Consider the following 16680-nt stretch of genomic DNA (forward strand, 5'->3'; position numbering starts at 1 on the left):
AGGCGCCCATCCCACGGTATTTATGTGAGTTGCATTTAACCTTGGATAGGCATGGTCAACGCCATCATGCCTCACTGACAACAAGGTAAGCTCTGTGTTTGAAATCACATGAAAATTCTCGGATCCATTTCCTCGTCTCATCACTAGAAGTAGAAGATGCTGCAGATGTATTTGACATGCCAACTGACGCTGATTTCTTAGTCTCTGGAAACACGATCTTACCACTACGTAAGCACATGCAAATTCGAAAACTCTTGGTTTTTTTTCTTTTGACAAACTACAATATATTGACAATGTTCCCCTAGACGTGCCAATTTGTTTTACTCAAATTTTGTTAATATTTAAAAGAAAATGTGGCTATTTCAATACCGCAATTGTAACATCAATAGAAATTAAAAGGAATGAAATTAGCAAATAAACAAAGAAATATAAGGTGTCAGGGACTCGGAGGCAAAATAAATTACAGAAATTAAAAGAAACAGAAAATTAAAGAAAAGATGAAGGAAAGCTAAACGTAAAAGAGATGAACATGTAAAAGTAGAAAAATTTTATTAATAAAAACTAGAAAAAAGCATATTACAAGTGTTTAAGTTTAGAAAAATTACTTAAAGATTCCTAATTTTTACTCTGTGATGCCAAAGGGTTGAAAGCATTTTGGATTTTCAAGTGTTTTCCAAAAGAACTAAACTCCCTACAATATTTGCTTAAAACTCTATTATAGATTAACCTAATGCCTAATGAACAGTTATTTCTATAATATTTTTGCAAGTTTTTTCTAAACTTGAATTAACTGTTCCCGCTCTAATTTTCCTAATGAGCATTCTATACTCTACTTTGACACTCTATGTTGATAGCTGCTCTCACACATAGCATGTCCTATAATTCAGGTTTAATTCAAATTTTGAATAAAAACTGTTACTTTTTGTTACGGCCTGGCCCAAACTCACGCGGGTTAACCCGACCCGAGTTCCCGCCGGCCCAATAACGCGCCCTCCACCCGACCCGGACACGCGTTCCGTACGGCTTGCACGCAGCCGTGGGACAGCGCCTTTGAGGGTATGGGCCTGACCACTGGAAGGGCCCACTACTGACATGTATATAAGGGGGAGACTGGCTCTCCCCCCGAGGTACGTCACATCCTTACACCACCTCCTTTCCGCCTGCACATATTCTGACAAGAGCGTCGGAGTGTCTTTGCAGGTGGCACCCCCCTCTACATACGAAGTGCTCGGGACCTCACACACCCGGGACCAGGAAACCACGACCAGACGAGCCTCTCCACCATCCCAAGCGTAGACCTCAGGATCCTAACCCGAACCGTCCGGTACCCGACCTACCGAACATTGGCGCCGTCTGTGGGGACACTCGTCCATGGATTTCGTGCTGGTCCAGACTGGGACAGGTTCCGAGGTAGCGCCTCCCGTGCTCGGGGGAGGCGCCGTCGCGACGGAATCCCGGCAACAGCAACGGTCGCCCCCGAGGGATGCGATACAGACTCACGAGAGACACCCCTTCGGGGGGACGGGTGATAACCACGCCAGGATAATGCAAGAACTACGCCACAGAATGCAGGACTTAGAGCGCAGGCTAGCAGAAAGAGAGCGCGACCAACGCTCCCCAGAGCAGAGCCCCACCCGTTCCCGTTCAAGGAGCCGCTCGAGGCGCACGCCGAGCCCCCAATACGAGTCGGAGAGCACTGGGGGCGGGTACGCCCCAGAAGAAGAAGTCGCAACCCCATTATCTACGCCCGACACGAAAGGCGGCGCGCGTCGAACAGGGGCGACGAGGAAGCTCACCGCGAGAACAATGAGTCGAGAAGAACTGCCCGAGGACCCGTCATAATAGGAGCGACTCCTTTCCACCGCTCTGTACTCGAGGTCCGACTACCGAAACACTTCGACAAGCCGACAGACATGAAGTATGACGGAACGGAAGACCCCCTGGAACACTTGACGGCCTTTGAGGCCAGGATGAACCTAGAAGGGGTGGGAGACGAGGTCAGATGCCGTGCTTTCCCGGTCACCTTAGCGGGCCCGGCAATACGGTGGTTTAACAACCTCCCGCAAGGCTCGGTGACCCAATTTTCCGACATCAGTCACGCCTTCTTGGCTCAGTTCACAACTAGGATTGTCAAAGCCAAACACCCAATTGATTTGCTGGGGGTGACACAGAGACCCGGAGAGCCGACCAGGAAGTACCTGGACCGTTTTAATGACGAGTGCTTGGAAATTGACGGTCTAACGGACTCAGTGGCAAGTTTGTGTTTAACGAACGGACTCTCGAATGAGAACTTCAGGAAACACCTCACCACAAAGCCCGTCTGGACAATGCAAGAGATCCAGTGCGTGGCCAAAGAATACATTAATGACGAGGAAGTCAGCCGGGTTGTGGCTGCCAATAAACGGCAGCCGGCCTATAACCAAGCCCGGCACTTCGAAGCCAGAGAAAGACCAAAGGAACACGCCAGGGACGGCGGTCCGAGTAAACCACCCAAACCGTTTCCCCGAGTTGGGAAGTTCACCAACTACACCCCCCTCACGGCGTCGATCACAGAAGTTTACCAACAGATAGCAGAAAAGGGGATACTGGCGAAGCCCCGACCACTGAAGGACAGGACGGGAGGAAACAAGAACCTCTACTGCGAGTATCACAAGGGTTACGGGCACAAGACCCAAGACTGCTTTGACCTAAAGGATGCCCTCGAGCAAGCTATCAGGGACAGCAAACTCGCTGATTTCGCCCACCTTATAAGGGAACCAAGGAGACGCAACCGAGACCACGACACCGAAGATAGATCCCGACCAATGAGGCGACGACAAGAACCAGAGGGTGACGACCACGGCCTCACGGTGGTAAACGTGGTAACGGCCAGAAATACCGCCCCGAAGTCGAAATCGGCACAGAAAAAAGATGCCAAGGTCCTAGCGATCTCCACCTCACCAGTTAGGAGTCTTAAGGGTCTCCCAACTATCTCTTTCGGCCCGGAGGATCAGTGGTTCGACGAGGCGCCGGAAAGTCCGCCCATGGTCATCACGGCTAGGGTCGGAACTGGCCTCGTCAAACGAAACCTGGTAGACACGGGGGCAGACTCGAATATCATGTTCCGAAACGTTTTCGATGCCTTGGGATTGAGAGATTCCGACCTGACGACCCACCAGCACGGAGTGGTAGGGTTAGGTGACCACTTCATCAAGCCGGACGGAATTATCACACTCCCGACCTCTGTGGGACAAGGGCAAAGACGAAGAACAATCATGGCAGACTTTGTGATATTACGAGATTCGACGGCTTATAACATCATCCTGGGGAGAAAGACCATTAACGACTTGGGGGCAGCTATCAGTACGAAACTACTGGTGATGAAATTCATCACCGATGACGGATCCGTGGGATCCCTCAGAGGCGACTTGGAAACGGCAGTCGCTTGCGACCACGCCAGCCTTTCTCTCAGGAAAAAATCCAAGGAAGCGTCAGGGGTCTTCCTGGCCGACCTGGACGCCAGGGTAGACGACAAACCCAGACCAGAGCCAGAAGGAGACTTGGAAAAGTTCAGAGTCGGCGAGGAGGACGATAAATTCACATTCATAAATAGAAACCTCCCGCACGAGATAAAGGAGCCTTTGATGGAAATGATCAGGGCCAATGCCGATCTCTTTGCCTGGACACCTACCGACATGCCCGGGATAGACCCCCAGCTCATGTCGCATCACCTGACCGTAAAGGCAGGAGCCAAACCAGTGGCCCAGAGAAGGAGAAAAATGTCGCAGGAAAGGGCGGATGAGGTGGCCAAGCAAACGGCCAGCCTCTTAGAAGCGGGATTCATCCGGGAACTGGACTACTCGACCTGGTTGTCGAATGTGGTTCTGGTTAAAAAACACAACGGGAGGTGGAGAATGTGCGTGGACTACTCTGACCTCAACAAGGCTTGTCCCAAGGACTGCTACCCCCTACCTAATATTGATGCACTTGTCGACGCAGCGGCAGGGTACAGATATCTGAGCTTCATGGACGCCTACTCAGGGTACAATCAGATACCGATGCACCGACCCGACGAGGAAAAAACGGCGTTCATAACGCCAGGGGGCATCTATTGTTACAAGGTAATGCCGTTCGGTCTAAAAAATGCCGGAGCCACATACCAAAGGTTGATGAATAAGATATTCAGCGAACTCATGGGCAAAACAGTAGAAGTCTATGTGGATGACATACTCGCAAAGACCGCACGATCTGACGATCTCCTGAGCGACCTTAACGGCGTTTTCTCGTCCCTACGACAACACGACATGAGGCTTAATCCGCTCAAATGCGCGTTCGCCATGGAGGCCGGAAAGTTCCTGGGCTTCATGATCACTCAAAGAGGAGTGGAAGCCAATCCCGAAAAATGCCAAGCGGTCCTTCAAATGAGGAGTCCGGGTTGCATCAAAGACGTCCAGAGACTTGCTGGGAGATTGACAGCTTTGTCCCGTTTCCTCGGCGCATCGGCAGCAAGGGCCCTACCTTTCTTCAATTTAATGAGAAAGGGAATGACGTTCGAATGGACCCCAGCGTGCGAAGAGGCATTCAACCACTTCAAGGAAATCTTGGCAGCACCACCAGTCCTCGGGAAACCCAGAGCAGGAGAACCGCTCTACCTCTACCTGTCAGTAACCGAGGAAGCGCTTGCCGCGGTCCTCGTTACAGAAGAAGCAAAGACACAACAGCCCGTCTACTTCGTGAGCAGGGCACTCCAGGGACCAGAGCTGAGGTATAGCAAACTGGAAAGACTGGCGCTGGCGCTCCTAGTGTCCTCCCGAAGGTTAAGACAATACTTCCAGAGTCACCGCATAGTTGTGAGGACAGATCAGGCGATTCGACAAATACTGCAAAAACCTGATTTGGCTGGTAGGATGATGACCTGGGCCATCGAGCTCTCACAATATGACCTACAGTATGAGCCTCGACACGCAATCAAGGCCCAGGCAATGGCAGACTTCTTGGTGGAGGTAATGGGCGACCCTCCCGAGGAAACGGGCACACGGTGGAGGCTTCATGTGGACGGAGCCTCCAACCAAACGCCCAGAGGAGCAGGGGTCATCTTGGAAAGCCCAGCAGGGGTCATCTATGAGCAATCGACCAAGTTCGAGTTTCCAGTGTCGAACAACCAAGCAGAATATGAGGCCCTCCTGGGCGGACTAATGCTGGCTCGGGAAGTCGGGGCGACGAGGGTCGAAGTATGCAGCGACTCCCAAGTCGTCACCTCACAGGTAAACGGAAGCTACTAAGCCCGGGACCCCCTCCTCCAAAAATACTTGGAAAAGGTTAAGGAAATGACAAGCCAGTTCCAGGAGGTCATCGTCCAGCACGTTCCAAGAGAAAGGAACACACGGGCAGACCTCCTGTCGAAGCTGGCGAGCACAAAGCCAGGATCGGGTAACCGGTCGCTCATCCAAGGCATGGTAAAGGAACCAACGGTCGCCCTCCACTTGACGGAGTCGAGCCCCTCATGGCTGGACCCCATCACCAAGTTCCTGGAACTCGGCAAGTTGCCCGAAGATGAGAAAGCAGCCAAAGCTTTAAGAAGGGAGGCGGCCAGATATGCAATCATACAGGGACAACTATTCAAAAAGGGACTTAGCCAGCCCCTATTGAAGTATTTGCACCCCGACCAAACGGACTATGTGCTTAGAGAAGTTCATGAGGGGTGTTGCGGACACCACATCGGGGGCAAAGCCCTAGCAAGGAAGCTCATCCGAGCAGGATACTACTGGCCGACAATGATGAAGGACTCAAAGGAGTTCGTCAGAAAATGCACGAAGTGTCAACAAAACGCCAACTTCCATAAGGCACCGGCCTCCGAGCTAAGCTCGCTAACGACTACACGACCTTTTGCACAATGGGGGGTCGACCTCCTGGGACCTTTCCCGGTCGGCCCAGGACAAGTCAAATACCTCATTGTAGCCATTGACTACTATACCAAATGGGTAGAGGCTGAACCGCTAGCCACGATATCGTCCTCCAACTGCCGGAAGTTCATGTGGAGGCAGGTGATAACCCGTTTCGGTATCCCGGAGGTCGTTATCTCGGACAATGGGACCCAGTTCACCGATAAGAAGTTCATGGAATTCCTCTCTGGCCTGGGGATAAAGCAAAAGTTCTCCTCAATAGAACACCCCCAAACAAACGGGCAGGTAGAGGCCGCAAACAAAGTCGTCCTTCTTGGTCTAAAGAAGCGCCTAGACAGTAAGAAGGGGAACTGGACTGACGAACTCCCCTCCGTCTTATGGTCCTACCGGACAACCGAGCAAAGCGCCACGGGGGAAACTCCCTTTCGCCTAACATACGGGGTCGATGCGGTGATACTAGTCGAAATCGGCGAACCAAGCCCCCGACTACTACTCGCGGGCATGAGCGAAGCGGTCGAGAAAGACCTGATTGAGGAAACAAGGGAGATGGCTCACCTAACAGAAACGGCGCTGAAACAAAGAATAGCCCTGCGTTACAACGCAAAAGTCCTCAAACGAGAATTCGAAGAAAGGGACCTCGTCCTGCGACGCAACGACATCGGCGTCCCGACCCCAGGGGAAGGCAAGCTGGCGGTAAATTGGGAAGGTCCCTACAGGGTAAGGGAGGTACTCGGCAAAGGCGCTTACAAACTCGAAAAACTCGACGGCAAGGAAATACCCAGAACATGGAACGCAGGTAACCTAAAGAGGTTCTACTCCTGACCCACCGGCTCACCGACCAGGGAGCCTAGCCAGATAGTTGATATTTGCCCTATCCACATGTTAATTCATCTTGTTTACTTACTTTGTCAAATACTTGCCCAACTGACGAGTAATTTTCACTTGTTCAAATTTTTTACTTGTTAAAACTTTCTTACTTCACATCTGTTTCTCATGACCAAAACCTAAAACGGCACCCCGGGATTGATCACCCCGGGAGTCAGACGGCTCATAGGCCTCAACCAATTCGACGACTACGCTACCAAATCGGTCCGAACTGATGCCAAATGTGAAAACGGCGAGACGGGCACAAGAAATAAGCCCGCCCAGAATAAACGGTAACACGATAACGGTAACACGACAAAACAACGAAACAAGCAAAAATCACAGCAATCAAACGACGATAACTTATAAAGCGTCAAAATATGGAACGGACAAGTAAATTGTTCAAAGCAAACAAAACGACAAAATATCCTAAGTTACAAGACTTCACTTCCTCGGCATATCAACAATTTTTCCGTCCTGGATAGTCTTGAAAACGCCAATTGACGGCGTCTCGAAATCAGGAGCAGCAATCTTCAGCTGAGCCTTCAGGGCATCTTCGGTCATCAAGATAGCATTCTTCCCTTGCTCCTTGGCCACCTTAAGCTTCTTCTTAAGCTCAGCGGCCTCTGCTTTAGCGGCCTTCGCCTCCGAGACGGCCTGCTCCCGCTCCTTTTCCAAGGCGACAACCCGACCCTGAGCGGCGTTCAGTTGACCCTCCAATGTCATCTCACGCTCAAGAAGCCGGGCCACGGTCTCATCGGACGCCTTCAACCTCTCCGCAACAAACGACGACTTCTCCTCAGCAGCACTAAGCTTTCCCCCCATCTCAGACAGCTGACCCTGGAGGAGTTCAACTTGAGCCTTAAAGTCATTGTTCGCCTTAGCAGAGGACTCAAGCTTCCTCCGAAGCGCCTCCATACCGGATAACTCGAATTCGGCCTTCCGAGCTATCACGGCCCCACGAAGCAAGGTGCGATACATCCACCTCGCCTGCCCGGACAGTTCGGTTTCATGAAAATGCTCTTCTGTCCCGGGTATCAGTTGGGAGTCAATGAATTTGGTAGCATCAAAGTTCCTCTCCATTATGGTAAGGGCCCCTTCCGGGCTGGAAGACATCTTTCGCTTCTTAGGAGTATGGATAAGCTCCACGTCACTATCCGGATGAGGGGTGAGAGTCGCGTACCCATCAGCGGGCCCTTCCTCGCGGGTAGGGGAAGCTTGACCCCTACGGCCTGTTTTCTCGACGTTTCGGTATCCCGGATAGGAGAAGCCTGACTCTCCTTCTCCCCTGAAGGACCCTCCGACTTACCGACGTCCTTCTCTTCGACATTCTCGTCATCACTTGCCTCAAAAAAGGTCTTCATCAGATTCTCAAGACCGGTCACGGTGGCAGACATTTCCACTGCAACAAACAACAGGCACGATTAGTCGTTAGATCGGAAAGAGAAAAACAACGACAAAGAAACATAGGCAAACAAAGAAGACAACTCACGAATATAGCTCCTGGCGGCCTCCCGCTCACCCATAAGAAGATGTGGGTTCACGGGGTTCTTTTCAAAGATAGCAAGAAGGACGTCAGCTATCTGCTTATCTACAGCCGACAACCTTTTGTACGACACTTTGACGAAAGGATTCGACCCCACGCCAAAACTCCAGTAAGTCTGGATAAGGCGCTCCCCCTCTAACGACAACCAGAAGGGGTGGCGACCCTTGACGGGACGAACCTTGAAATACTTATCCTTAAAACCATGGTAGGAGTCCTCAAAAAGGCTAAAAATCTTCCTACCCTGGGCAGCACGGAAAGAAAGAAACCCTTTCCTCGCCTTCCCCTGTTTGGAGGGGTTGGTAAGGTTGAAATAGAAGAGAAAAACGTCCACCGACGCCGGCAGCTCCAAGTACTCGCAGACCATTTCGAAGCAGCGGATCGAAGCCCAGCTGTTCGGATGAAGCTGAGACGGGGGGACGGATATCAGGTTCAGCAGCGCCATTTGAAACTCGGAGAACGGTATCCGAACGCCAACTTGCGTGAACATGGACTTATAAAACCAGATCCAATCGGGGACACGGGGGGAGTGAAAATTGAGCTCATAAATACGCTCATGGGGAGCAGGGACAATGGCCTCGTAGTTGGCCTCTTCGTCAGTTCCCCCACACAAGTAGCCGGCTTGCCGGAACTCCGTCAATTTCTCCAAACCCATCTGGTTGGGTGAGCTCCTTATATCGTCAGTCACCCAAGCATACGGGTCGTAAGCCGCACCAGATCCGGAAGACCAGGAGACAACGCAAGGCATACCTACAGCGGGGTACCACTCCGTTAGTCTATGAGGTCGGGAGCCCGAAAAAACTCAGAAACTACGCCTTTTCAACTCAATCATGACCAGATACGGCTAAAAACTACGCCTACCTCACAAACCACCCAAAAAACCTATCCTGGAATGGTACCCCTTCCCTAACTCACCTACCCCAACACTGAAAAACCTCTCAACAAAAATAAACTAGCCATGCAACAAACGCAAGCAGCAATCGCACAACAACAGGACATAACACAGATACCAGAGGAAAGAAACCAGAAGATTACCTGGAACGATGAAGAAAACTTGGACTGAAAGTTGAAGCAGGAGGGAGTTCGTACAGGAAGCTTTGGATGTTAGGGAGAGAAGGAGTTGGAAATAGTAAGAGTGGGAGGTGGATAGGGAGAAAACTGTTTAAAAACCACCCCCAATAGCGCGAAAGGAAGCAGGGGCAAGATAGTCTTTGCGCACAGGTTTTTTCAAATCATTATGAGCATTAAATGCCCAGCGCGGAGAACGAAACGGCAAACAGATGCCACAGCAGATCAAGAGACACGCGCACAGGAGACACGTCCCTCCCACGATCAGCCGACCCAACGACAACGTACGAGCGTAGACATCACGCGCCACCAATGGCCCTCACGGCCATCGCTAACGCGTCGGGGGCACTGTTACGGCCTGGCCCAAACTCACGCAGGTTAACCCGACCCGAGTTCCCGCCGGCCCAATAACGCGCCCTCCACCCGACCCGGACACGCGTCCCGTACGGCTTGCACGCAGCCGTGGGACAGCGCCTTTGAGGGTATGGGCCTGACCACTGGAAGGGCCCACTACTGACATGTATATAAGGGGGAGACTGGCTCTCCCCCCGAGGTACGTCACATCCTTACACCACCTCCTTTCCGCCTGCACATATTCTGACAAGAGCGTCGGAGTGTCTTTGCAGGTGGCACCCCCCTCTACATACGAAGTGCTCGGGACCTCGCACACCCGGGACCAGGAAACCACGACCAGACGAACCTCTCCACCATCCCAAGCGTAGACCTCAGGATCCTAACCCGAACCGTCTGGTACCCGACCTGCCGAATACTTTTGATAGTGGCAATTTTGATAGTGGTAATTAGAACCTTCCACTTAATATATTGAAACTCACTTCATAAATTGATAATAATATCTTATATTTATTTACTTAAAATAACTTTTTTTTAATTTTAAATAATAATATTTTTTTGCCTATCAGTAGGTCTATGAATCTTCACCATATCTGTTCATGAGGTTTCAAATGGTACAATATACAGATTCGGCACTTGTCAAAGCATCACCGAGCAGACGGACTCCTATAAAATTCTGGTACTGTCGCTGGAAAGAACATTTGCCTCACTCCTTCATCCCTGATGATGGGGAATATTATGCCAAATGCACACTGAAACATATTCATTAGTTACAATAACAATTTAATTATGTCAACATGCATCACTGTCAGCCTAAACTGTGAATAAGAATTAAGAAATAAAAACATTGAAAATAATGGAGCGAATTGCAATGAACTATGATATAATATATTCGAATCATCACATAAAATTTTCCATGGTTCTGATTTCTGAGAACCAAATTGAACTGGCAGGTTCAATCGGGTTAACGGAAAACCTGTCATCTAAGTGGTCTAGTTCTGTGTAGAAAACATATTCTAGTGAATCAGTCAAAAAATCAGTAAAACCAGTTAAAAAGTATAATTAAAAAAAAAAAGTTCTTAAAATAAAAATATATATTTCATTTTCATACGAAGTATATTATTTTATTATATCTAATTCAACTCCGGTTGAACCTCTTGACCATTGAACCTTTAGCTTCACCGGTTTACTGACTAGTTCGGTATTCAAAACCTTGAAATTTTTAGTTAATTACTAAAGCCATTAGAACATCAAGGAAAACATACTACAATGGGAAAATTGCTGTTAAATAGTATTGTAACATTAGCAAAGGAAAATCAAATTGGAAAAGGCAACGAAAGCCATATTCCATGATTGAGGTAATGAAGAGACCAGAACCATTTATTTTGAAGGAGGAACTCACCAAAATTAATCTAGCTCCGATCCAAGTGCATCTAAATGAGGGAAAAGGAAACAACAAACGGCCAACACCATAGATTGCTACAGCAAAGAAATGGAGAACTAAACTCAGTGGGTGAGGATTCAGACCAGACAGCAAACTCATTGGTCCAGATGAGAAAATAGTTCCAAGGCTCAAATAGTCAAAACAAGCTTCGCGTAGTTCGTTACTAGCTTGATCAGATGAAGCAGAAAAGACTATATATAGGGCTCCAGCTAAAGTATTTATGGTAGATGCCAAAGGCTGCAAAGTACATGGTATGAAGATTAAGATTCTAAGTACCGTTTATCATAATGTTTCAAAGACAAACTTTGATTATGCTATGTGTTCAAACATTCATCATTAGGACTTATAAATTGCGCTCAATATGAACCAGTTTAGAGATGAGATATAAGTTTCCATCCTGAAACAATATGTAAGCTCAAATGTAAATACTAGCTTACCTTACGCAAGATGTAAAAGGATCCAAGACATTTGCATAATGAATCTACATCATTTAGGTCAGTTAGCGGCTTAAGCAGATCACGCAGCACAACAATATCAGATAGTGCCACTGTCATTCCTCCACCAGTCAAAGGATGACGCATGTTGAAAGCATCACCTATTAAAAGAGCTCCAGGAGTAGGAATGGGTTCAGCTGGCATATAACCATTAGGCATGATTCTAATATTTTCTGTGTCAATCGCAGATATGAAAGCATCATGAAGTTCAGCTGGAATCTGTATCACAGGAAAAGAACATGAGAAACCGAGCACAAGAAAACCAAATGTTTATATGTTTCCAGTTTGTAGAGGCATGTAAAACTGCATACTCAACTACTAGTAAGCTGCAATTGGAATATCACATGCAAAGTAGGATAGTAACAGATACCTGAGGAGCCACCATAGTCTTCAAGAAGTTGGCCATTTTGCCATTACCTATAGGAGGTACCTTTTGACCAGGTATATCAACTAAGCAGCGAACCTCTGTGCTGCTTATACGATAAAATAAGATTGGGGAAGGATTTGCCAGAATAACATGGCCATGGTTTTCAAATGGGAGTTGACAATTCTCCAGGATTAAACCGACAAAACAAGAAGGTACTTCTACCTGGAAAATGACCAACAGAATTATATTTGTGGGAGTCAATTTGAGACTTGAGCAAAACCAAGATAATCCTCTAACATTCACCATATCAGCACAGTAATTTGCCATATGACTTATTTACAAGACAATTCAACCTTGGGGTGACAGAGAGAATGACGCAACTTTGAGAAACAGCCATCACAAACAATTGTGAGGGGAGCATAAGCTTTGTGCTCTTTACCATCTTTAGATTTGTACTGAACACCAATAACAGTTTTATTGTCCTTCCAAAGAAGAGAAGTTACAGTGCCTTCATTCATTTGTACACTGAACAATGTAAAGAGCACATGAGATTATCGGGGAAAGCAATACTGAGCAGAAAGCTATTACAATAAAAAATTATCTGACTATTTCCTAATTTTAACCCATTAAATAATTATAATAATTAGATAACAAAAGACAAAAGCAAGAGAGACTACCATGGGAGTGCCGTAGTTTTTTCTCTCAACCTTTGTATAAATCGTCCATTGTGAAAGCTCCTACCAGCCACATCAGCATGATAGTTTTCCAATGGATAAGGTAATTTAATATTTTCTCTATCCTTGTAGAGAATGTAACCTAGCACCTGTTGTGCATCGATTTGCTCCAGACAGTCTGACAAAGAAAACACATACAGGCTCAGAACTTTTCAAGAGTAACTACTAGCCGGCCAGAAAAAGAGAAATGGATGTTAACGCTGATTTATAGTCTGACGCAAGAGAATATCAGATTGACAACCAGCTTAACTTCCTCCACAATTAAATAACAAAAGCAAATACTAGTATCAATTGCAGAAGCAAAACGCATGATAACTCCTAAAGAGAAATAAATTATAGCCATGCAAAATTAAACTAAAACGGTCACAAATAACAATAATAACAATGTATAGTTTTATATTCAGTTTTTCTTGACCGAGGCACCTGGAAAAAGTGGTAATAGGTTTATATGTCAAGCTCTAAGGTCTAGCTATGCTCTGTAGTTGCGAATTTCAGGCAATGAAATGTCAATGTGATGCTGAAGTGGATGAGTAAACATATACGAGAAATTTAGGTACAAGCATATGAAAGAGTAGGCATAGTACTTAATGAGGAGTGGCAAAAGAAGATTAATAAAGGCAATGGGAGAAGTCGATCAAGTAGAAGATATCAACCAGGTAAAGAAACTTTAAAATACTTCAAGATACATTCTCGGCACACTTCTAAATGATACCACCGAAAGGAAGCTTGGGATTGTTAGTGACTTATTGTTGTTGTTGTTGTAGTTGGGTGACATAAACTTAAAAACTACTTCAATAAGGAAGAATCTAATTATCATATAATACAAGGATTATGAAGCCATAAGAAATAATATCAGGGATCCAATGTTAAATCAGATATAGTCTAAGAAGTATACAAAGTGGAACAATAGCAAATAGGAAAGACACTTTTCACTTTATATAACAAGTTATCATTTCAATCTGCAATATCAAAGGCAATCAGGAAAATAAGTATATTATAAAGCATCTATCCTAGCATGGACATACAAAACCACATGGAAACATAGACACACCAAACTCTTGAAATTGCAAGACAAAGAGATAACACAACCGACACAGGCACACTGACAGGGCTCAAAATTTACAATATCATCATATGATTTGGTGCCAAACTACCAATAATTGTTAGTTTCCATCCTTCCCAAGAGAACCATAGAGCCTATGAAACCAATATTGAAGTTAAAGGAATGACTGAGACTTAAAAGAGTCTAGGGCTTGATTTGAAAAATTCAAAGGATATTAAAACGAATCTCAACTTTCAAGTAATATTGCTTTTATTAAGTTGGTCAGTATTGGGTATGGTCTTTTGTTTGGGTTACTCCATTAAAAATATGTGCACAAATACTATCAAATAATTCTTATATTTTGAATGAATTATTGGCAAAAAAAAAAAAAAAAACAGAGGCAGAAACTTAAGTCCCCATACTTGGTCCATATCAAAGCTAAAAGACAACTTATTTATTTATTTATTTATTTCAATTTAACAAGTGGGAATGTGTGTCCAACACTTGTTTTGATCTTGTCAAGTATTTGTCAGCTATGCAGACACAACACTATTCGTCTATAAAACCTAGCTCCAGAATAGTCTTTTATGATAGCTGGATACATACCTTCTAGCCCTAATTCCTTTAACTTTATGTACCCTCCGGGCTGGAGGAGTTCTCCATTAATTCTGTTTGGCACTCTCAAATCCTTCTCAATAACATGGACACACCTTCCATCCTTCAAAGTTTCAAAAAGCAGGCTTATGAATGATCTAGGATTTAACCAATCCAAAACATTAATCCTCCTATGGCAAGTCTAGTTTCTCGAAAATTAAAATCCAAAGAAATAGAGATGTACGTAATTGATTGAACAGAATTTGATGATTCACTTACATAGCAACGATAAATTTTCACAAACATTATGTCAAAAAAAAATAAGATGCATATCAATCTATCATATCTAAATATCTTCCAAAAGGGTTCAGATTATAGAGTATAGCAATTCAAAATTGTTATCCTCTTTTCAAACATTAGTGTGGTTCTACATTATACAGAAAAAGGAGAAAGTGTTATTTCACCTATTTGTTCATCAACAACTTGTCCATTGTTGAAAACAGAACATGCTAAATCGAAAGGACCAAGAAAAATAATAAGATACTCCAAAGATTTAAGTAGTTATATTCAAAGCTCCAAGCAAGGCAAGCGGCATTTTTAAATCCAAGAAAGTGAATAATATTAATAGGTGAAAACTCAGGTGCAGTCAACTTCACATGAAGTTGATAGCTGAGAGTCGTTAGATGAAAATTTAGTCAAATATTCAAATCATTTAACGGCTCTCAGCTATCAACTTCAACTTCACGTGAAGTTGACTGTACCTGAGTTTCCACCATATTAATATTGTTGAATTAAAGTAGACACAATTTCGAGTCTGTTTTCACTGTTTTTCATTTTCTTTGCAGAATCCAAAATCCATAAAACTCACAATATGAAAACGGAAAATGAAAACGCGGCCTAAAAAGAGTATAAAGTAAAGTATTATTTTGGTCTTACGCCCAATTTTAATTTGGCCCCTAACCTTGCAAATGTCCTATTCTAAAAACTTCTAGATATCTTATTTCAATCACAAAAATTTTTTAAGCGGATTTAATGTTTCTTACGGTTAAACTTGACATAAATAATTCGCATATTAAATAGCCAATAATATTTTATTTCAGTATGTAAGTAAAATTGATTCACCATCAACTTTTTATTTGATTTTGGAGCGTTGATAATTGATGGTTAGAATTTGAAATATTGTATAAAAAGAAAATTAAAAAAATATTATAAAAAGGTTTTAATTATGTTTTTCTCACACATCAAATAACATATGACTTAACTAAAATCCACATTAATTATTCTGTTAAATTTTTTAGAACTAAAATAAAAAAATATTTTAAGGACCAAATCAGAATTTAGCCCAAATTAGAATATACAGGCATAAGTAACATCACATGATCATTATAAAGTTTCCATTTCCCAAATCCCACAGCAAAGTAGTGCTCATCAATAATATTGCAAAGTGTAAACTGTAAAAGGAAAAAGAAACATTTTATATGAAAATATTGAATTCAATGTCTCCGCTACTTTTGTGACCAAAAATCAAATATAAAAAATTCAAAATAATATAAAATCATGAGAAAGATGTGAGTTCAGTTGGAAGGGGGGCGGAATAACCTTTGCAAGTGTGTAAGCGAGAGCAGAACCAGCCACACCCGCGCCGACGATGATGACGTCAGCATTGAGCTTTCGGCCTTTACAAATATGAGTGTTTCTTGTGAATGAATGGGATTCAATACGAAGGAAAAGAGAGTTCTTAATGAGAATTAGATTGTTGTTACAGGTGAAACTGAAATTGAAGTGGTTGAGGCATTTGGAGCGGAGAACGAGATCGCACATTGTTGAATGAAGATAAATTTGGAAGGGTTTTTCAGATCTCTACTCATGGCGCAAGTCTCATGGCTCTGGTTTACATGGTCTCAAGCTTTTAGGCTGTGTTCAGAGATAGGATAATGAGACAAAATCGTGTTTGGCAGGGGAGATATGGACAGAGACAATGTGTTCAGAGATACTGAATTAGTGTATTTTGTGTCCATCTTAATAGGAAAGACACGGAGACACTAACAAAGGACACAACTTATTTTTTATTTTTTCTTTCAATATTCTTGTTAATTTTTCATAATTATATTTTTTATTGTTATATTTTTTATCTCAAATTTTTTGAATGAAAAAAAATGAGAATAAATTGAATTTTTATAATTTGTTCTAATTTATTACCAAACAGAATACAAGAACACAATTTTGTTTCTCTATCCGTCAGTGTCTTGTCATATCCTGTTCTTAGAAACAAACGCAGCCTTAGATAATAAGTAAGT

At 44.5% G+C, this 16680-nt stretch overlaps 2 protein-coding genes across 3 annotated transcripts; one reads left to right on the plus strand and one right to left on the minus strand.

Moving 5' to 3' along the window:
• Window positions 1–1913: 1913 nt before the first annotated feature.
• On the plus strand, window positions 1914–6704 carry LOC140178402 (uncharacterized). The gene is made up of 5 exons (XM_072215322.1): window positions 1914–2588; window positions 2694–3866; window positions 4575–4982; window positions 5298–5777; window positions 6024–6704. Exons 1-5 carry the CDS (start codon window positions 1914–1916, stop codon window positions 6702–6704), a joined length of 3417 nt encoding a protein of 1138 aa, XP_072071423.1.
• A 3494-nt stretch (window positions 6705–10198) lies between these two features.
• Window positions 10199–16299, minus strand: LOC112740944 (squalene monooxygenase SE1). 2 transcript variants are annotated; one of them, XM_025789679.3, is made up of 8 exons: window positions 15983–16299; window positions 14396–14507; window positions 12691–12865; window positions 12367–12538; window positions 12017–12235; window positions 11590–11865; window positions 11111–11187; window positions 10199–10460 (listed from the first exon to the last, which is right to left on the minus strand). In XM_025789679.3, exons 1-7 carry the CDS (start codon window positions 16202–16204, stop codon window positions 11116–11118), a joined length of 1248 nt encoding a protein of 415 aa, XP_025645464.1. In that variant the 5' UTR covers window positions 16205–16299; the 3' UTR covers window positions 10199–10460; window positions 11111–11115. The 2 variants fall into 2 exon arrangements, with proteins under 2 accessions (XP_025645464.1, XP_025645461.1); XM_025789676.3 differs by having other exon boundaries at window positions 11111–11389; window positions 15983–16298.
• Window positions 16300–16680: the final 381 nt, after the last annotated feature.

Source organism: Arachis hypogaea, chromosome 14 (genome assembly GCF_003086295.3).
Source record: "Arachis hypogaea cultivar Tifrunner chromosome 14, arahy.Tifrunner.gnm2.J5K5, whole genome shotgun sequence".
Taxonomy (NCBI): domain Eukaryota; kingdom Viridiplantae; phylum Streptophyta; class Magnoliopsida; order Fabales; family Fabaceae; genus Arachis; species Arachis hypogaea.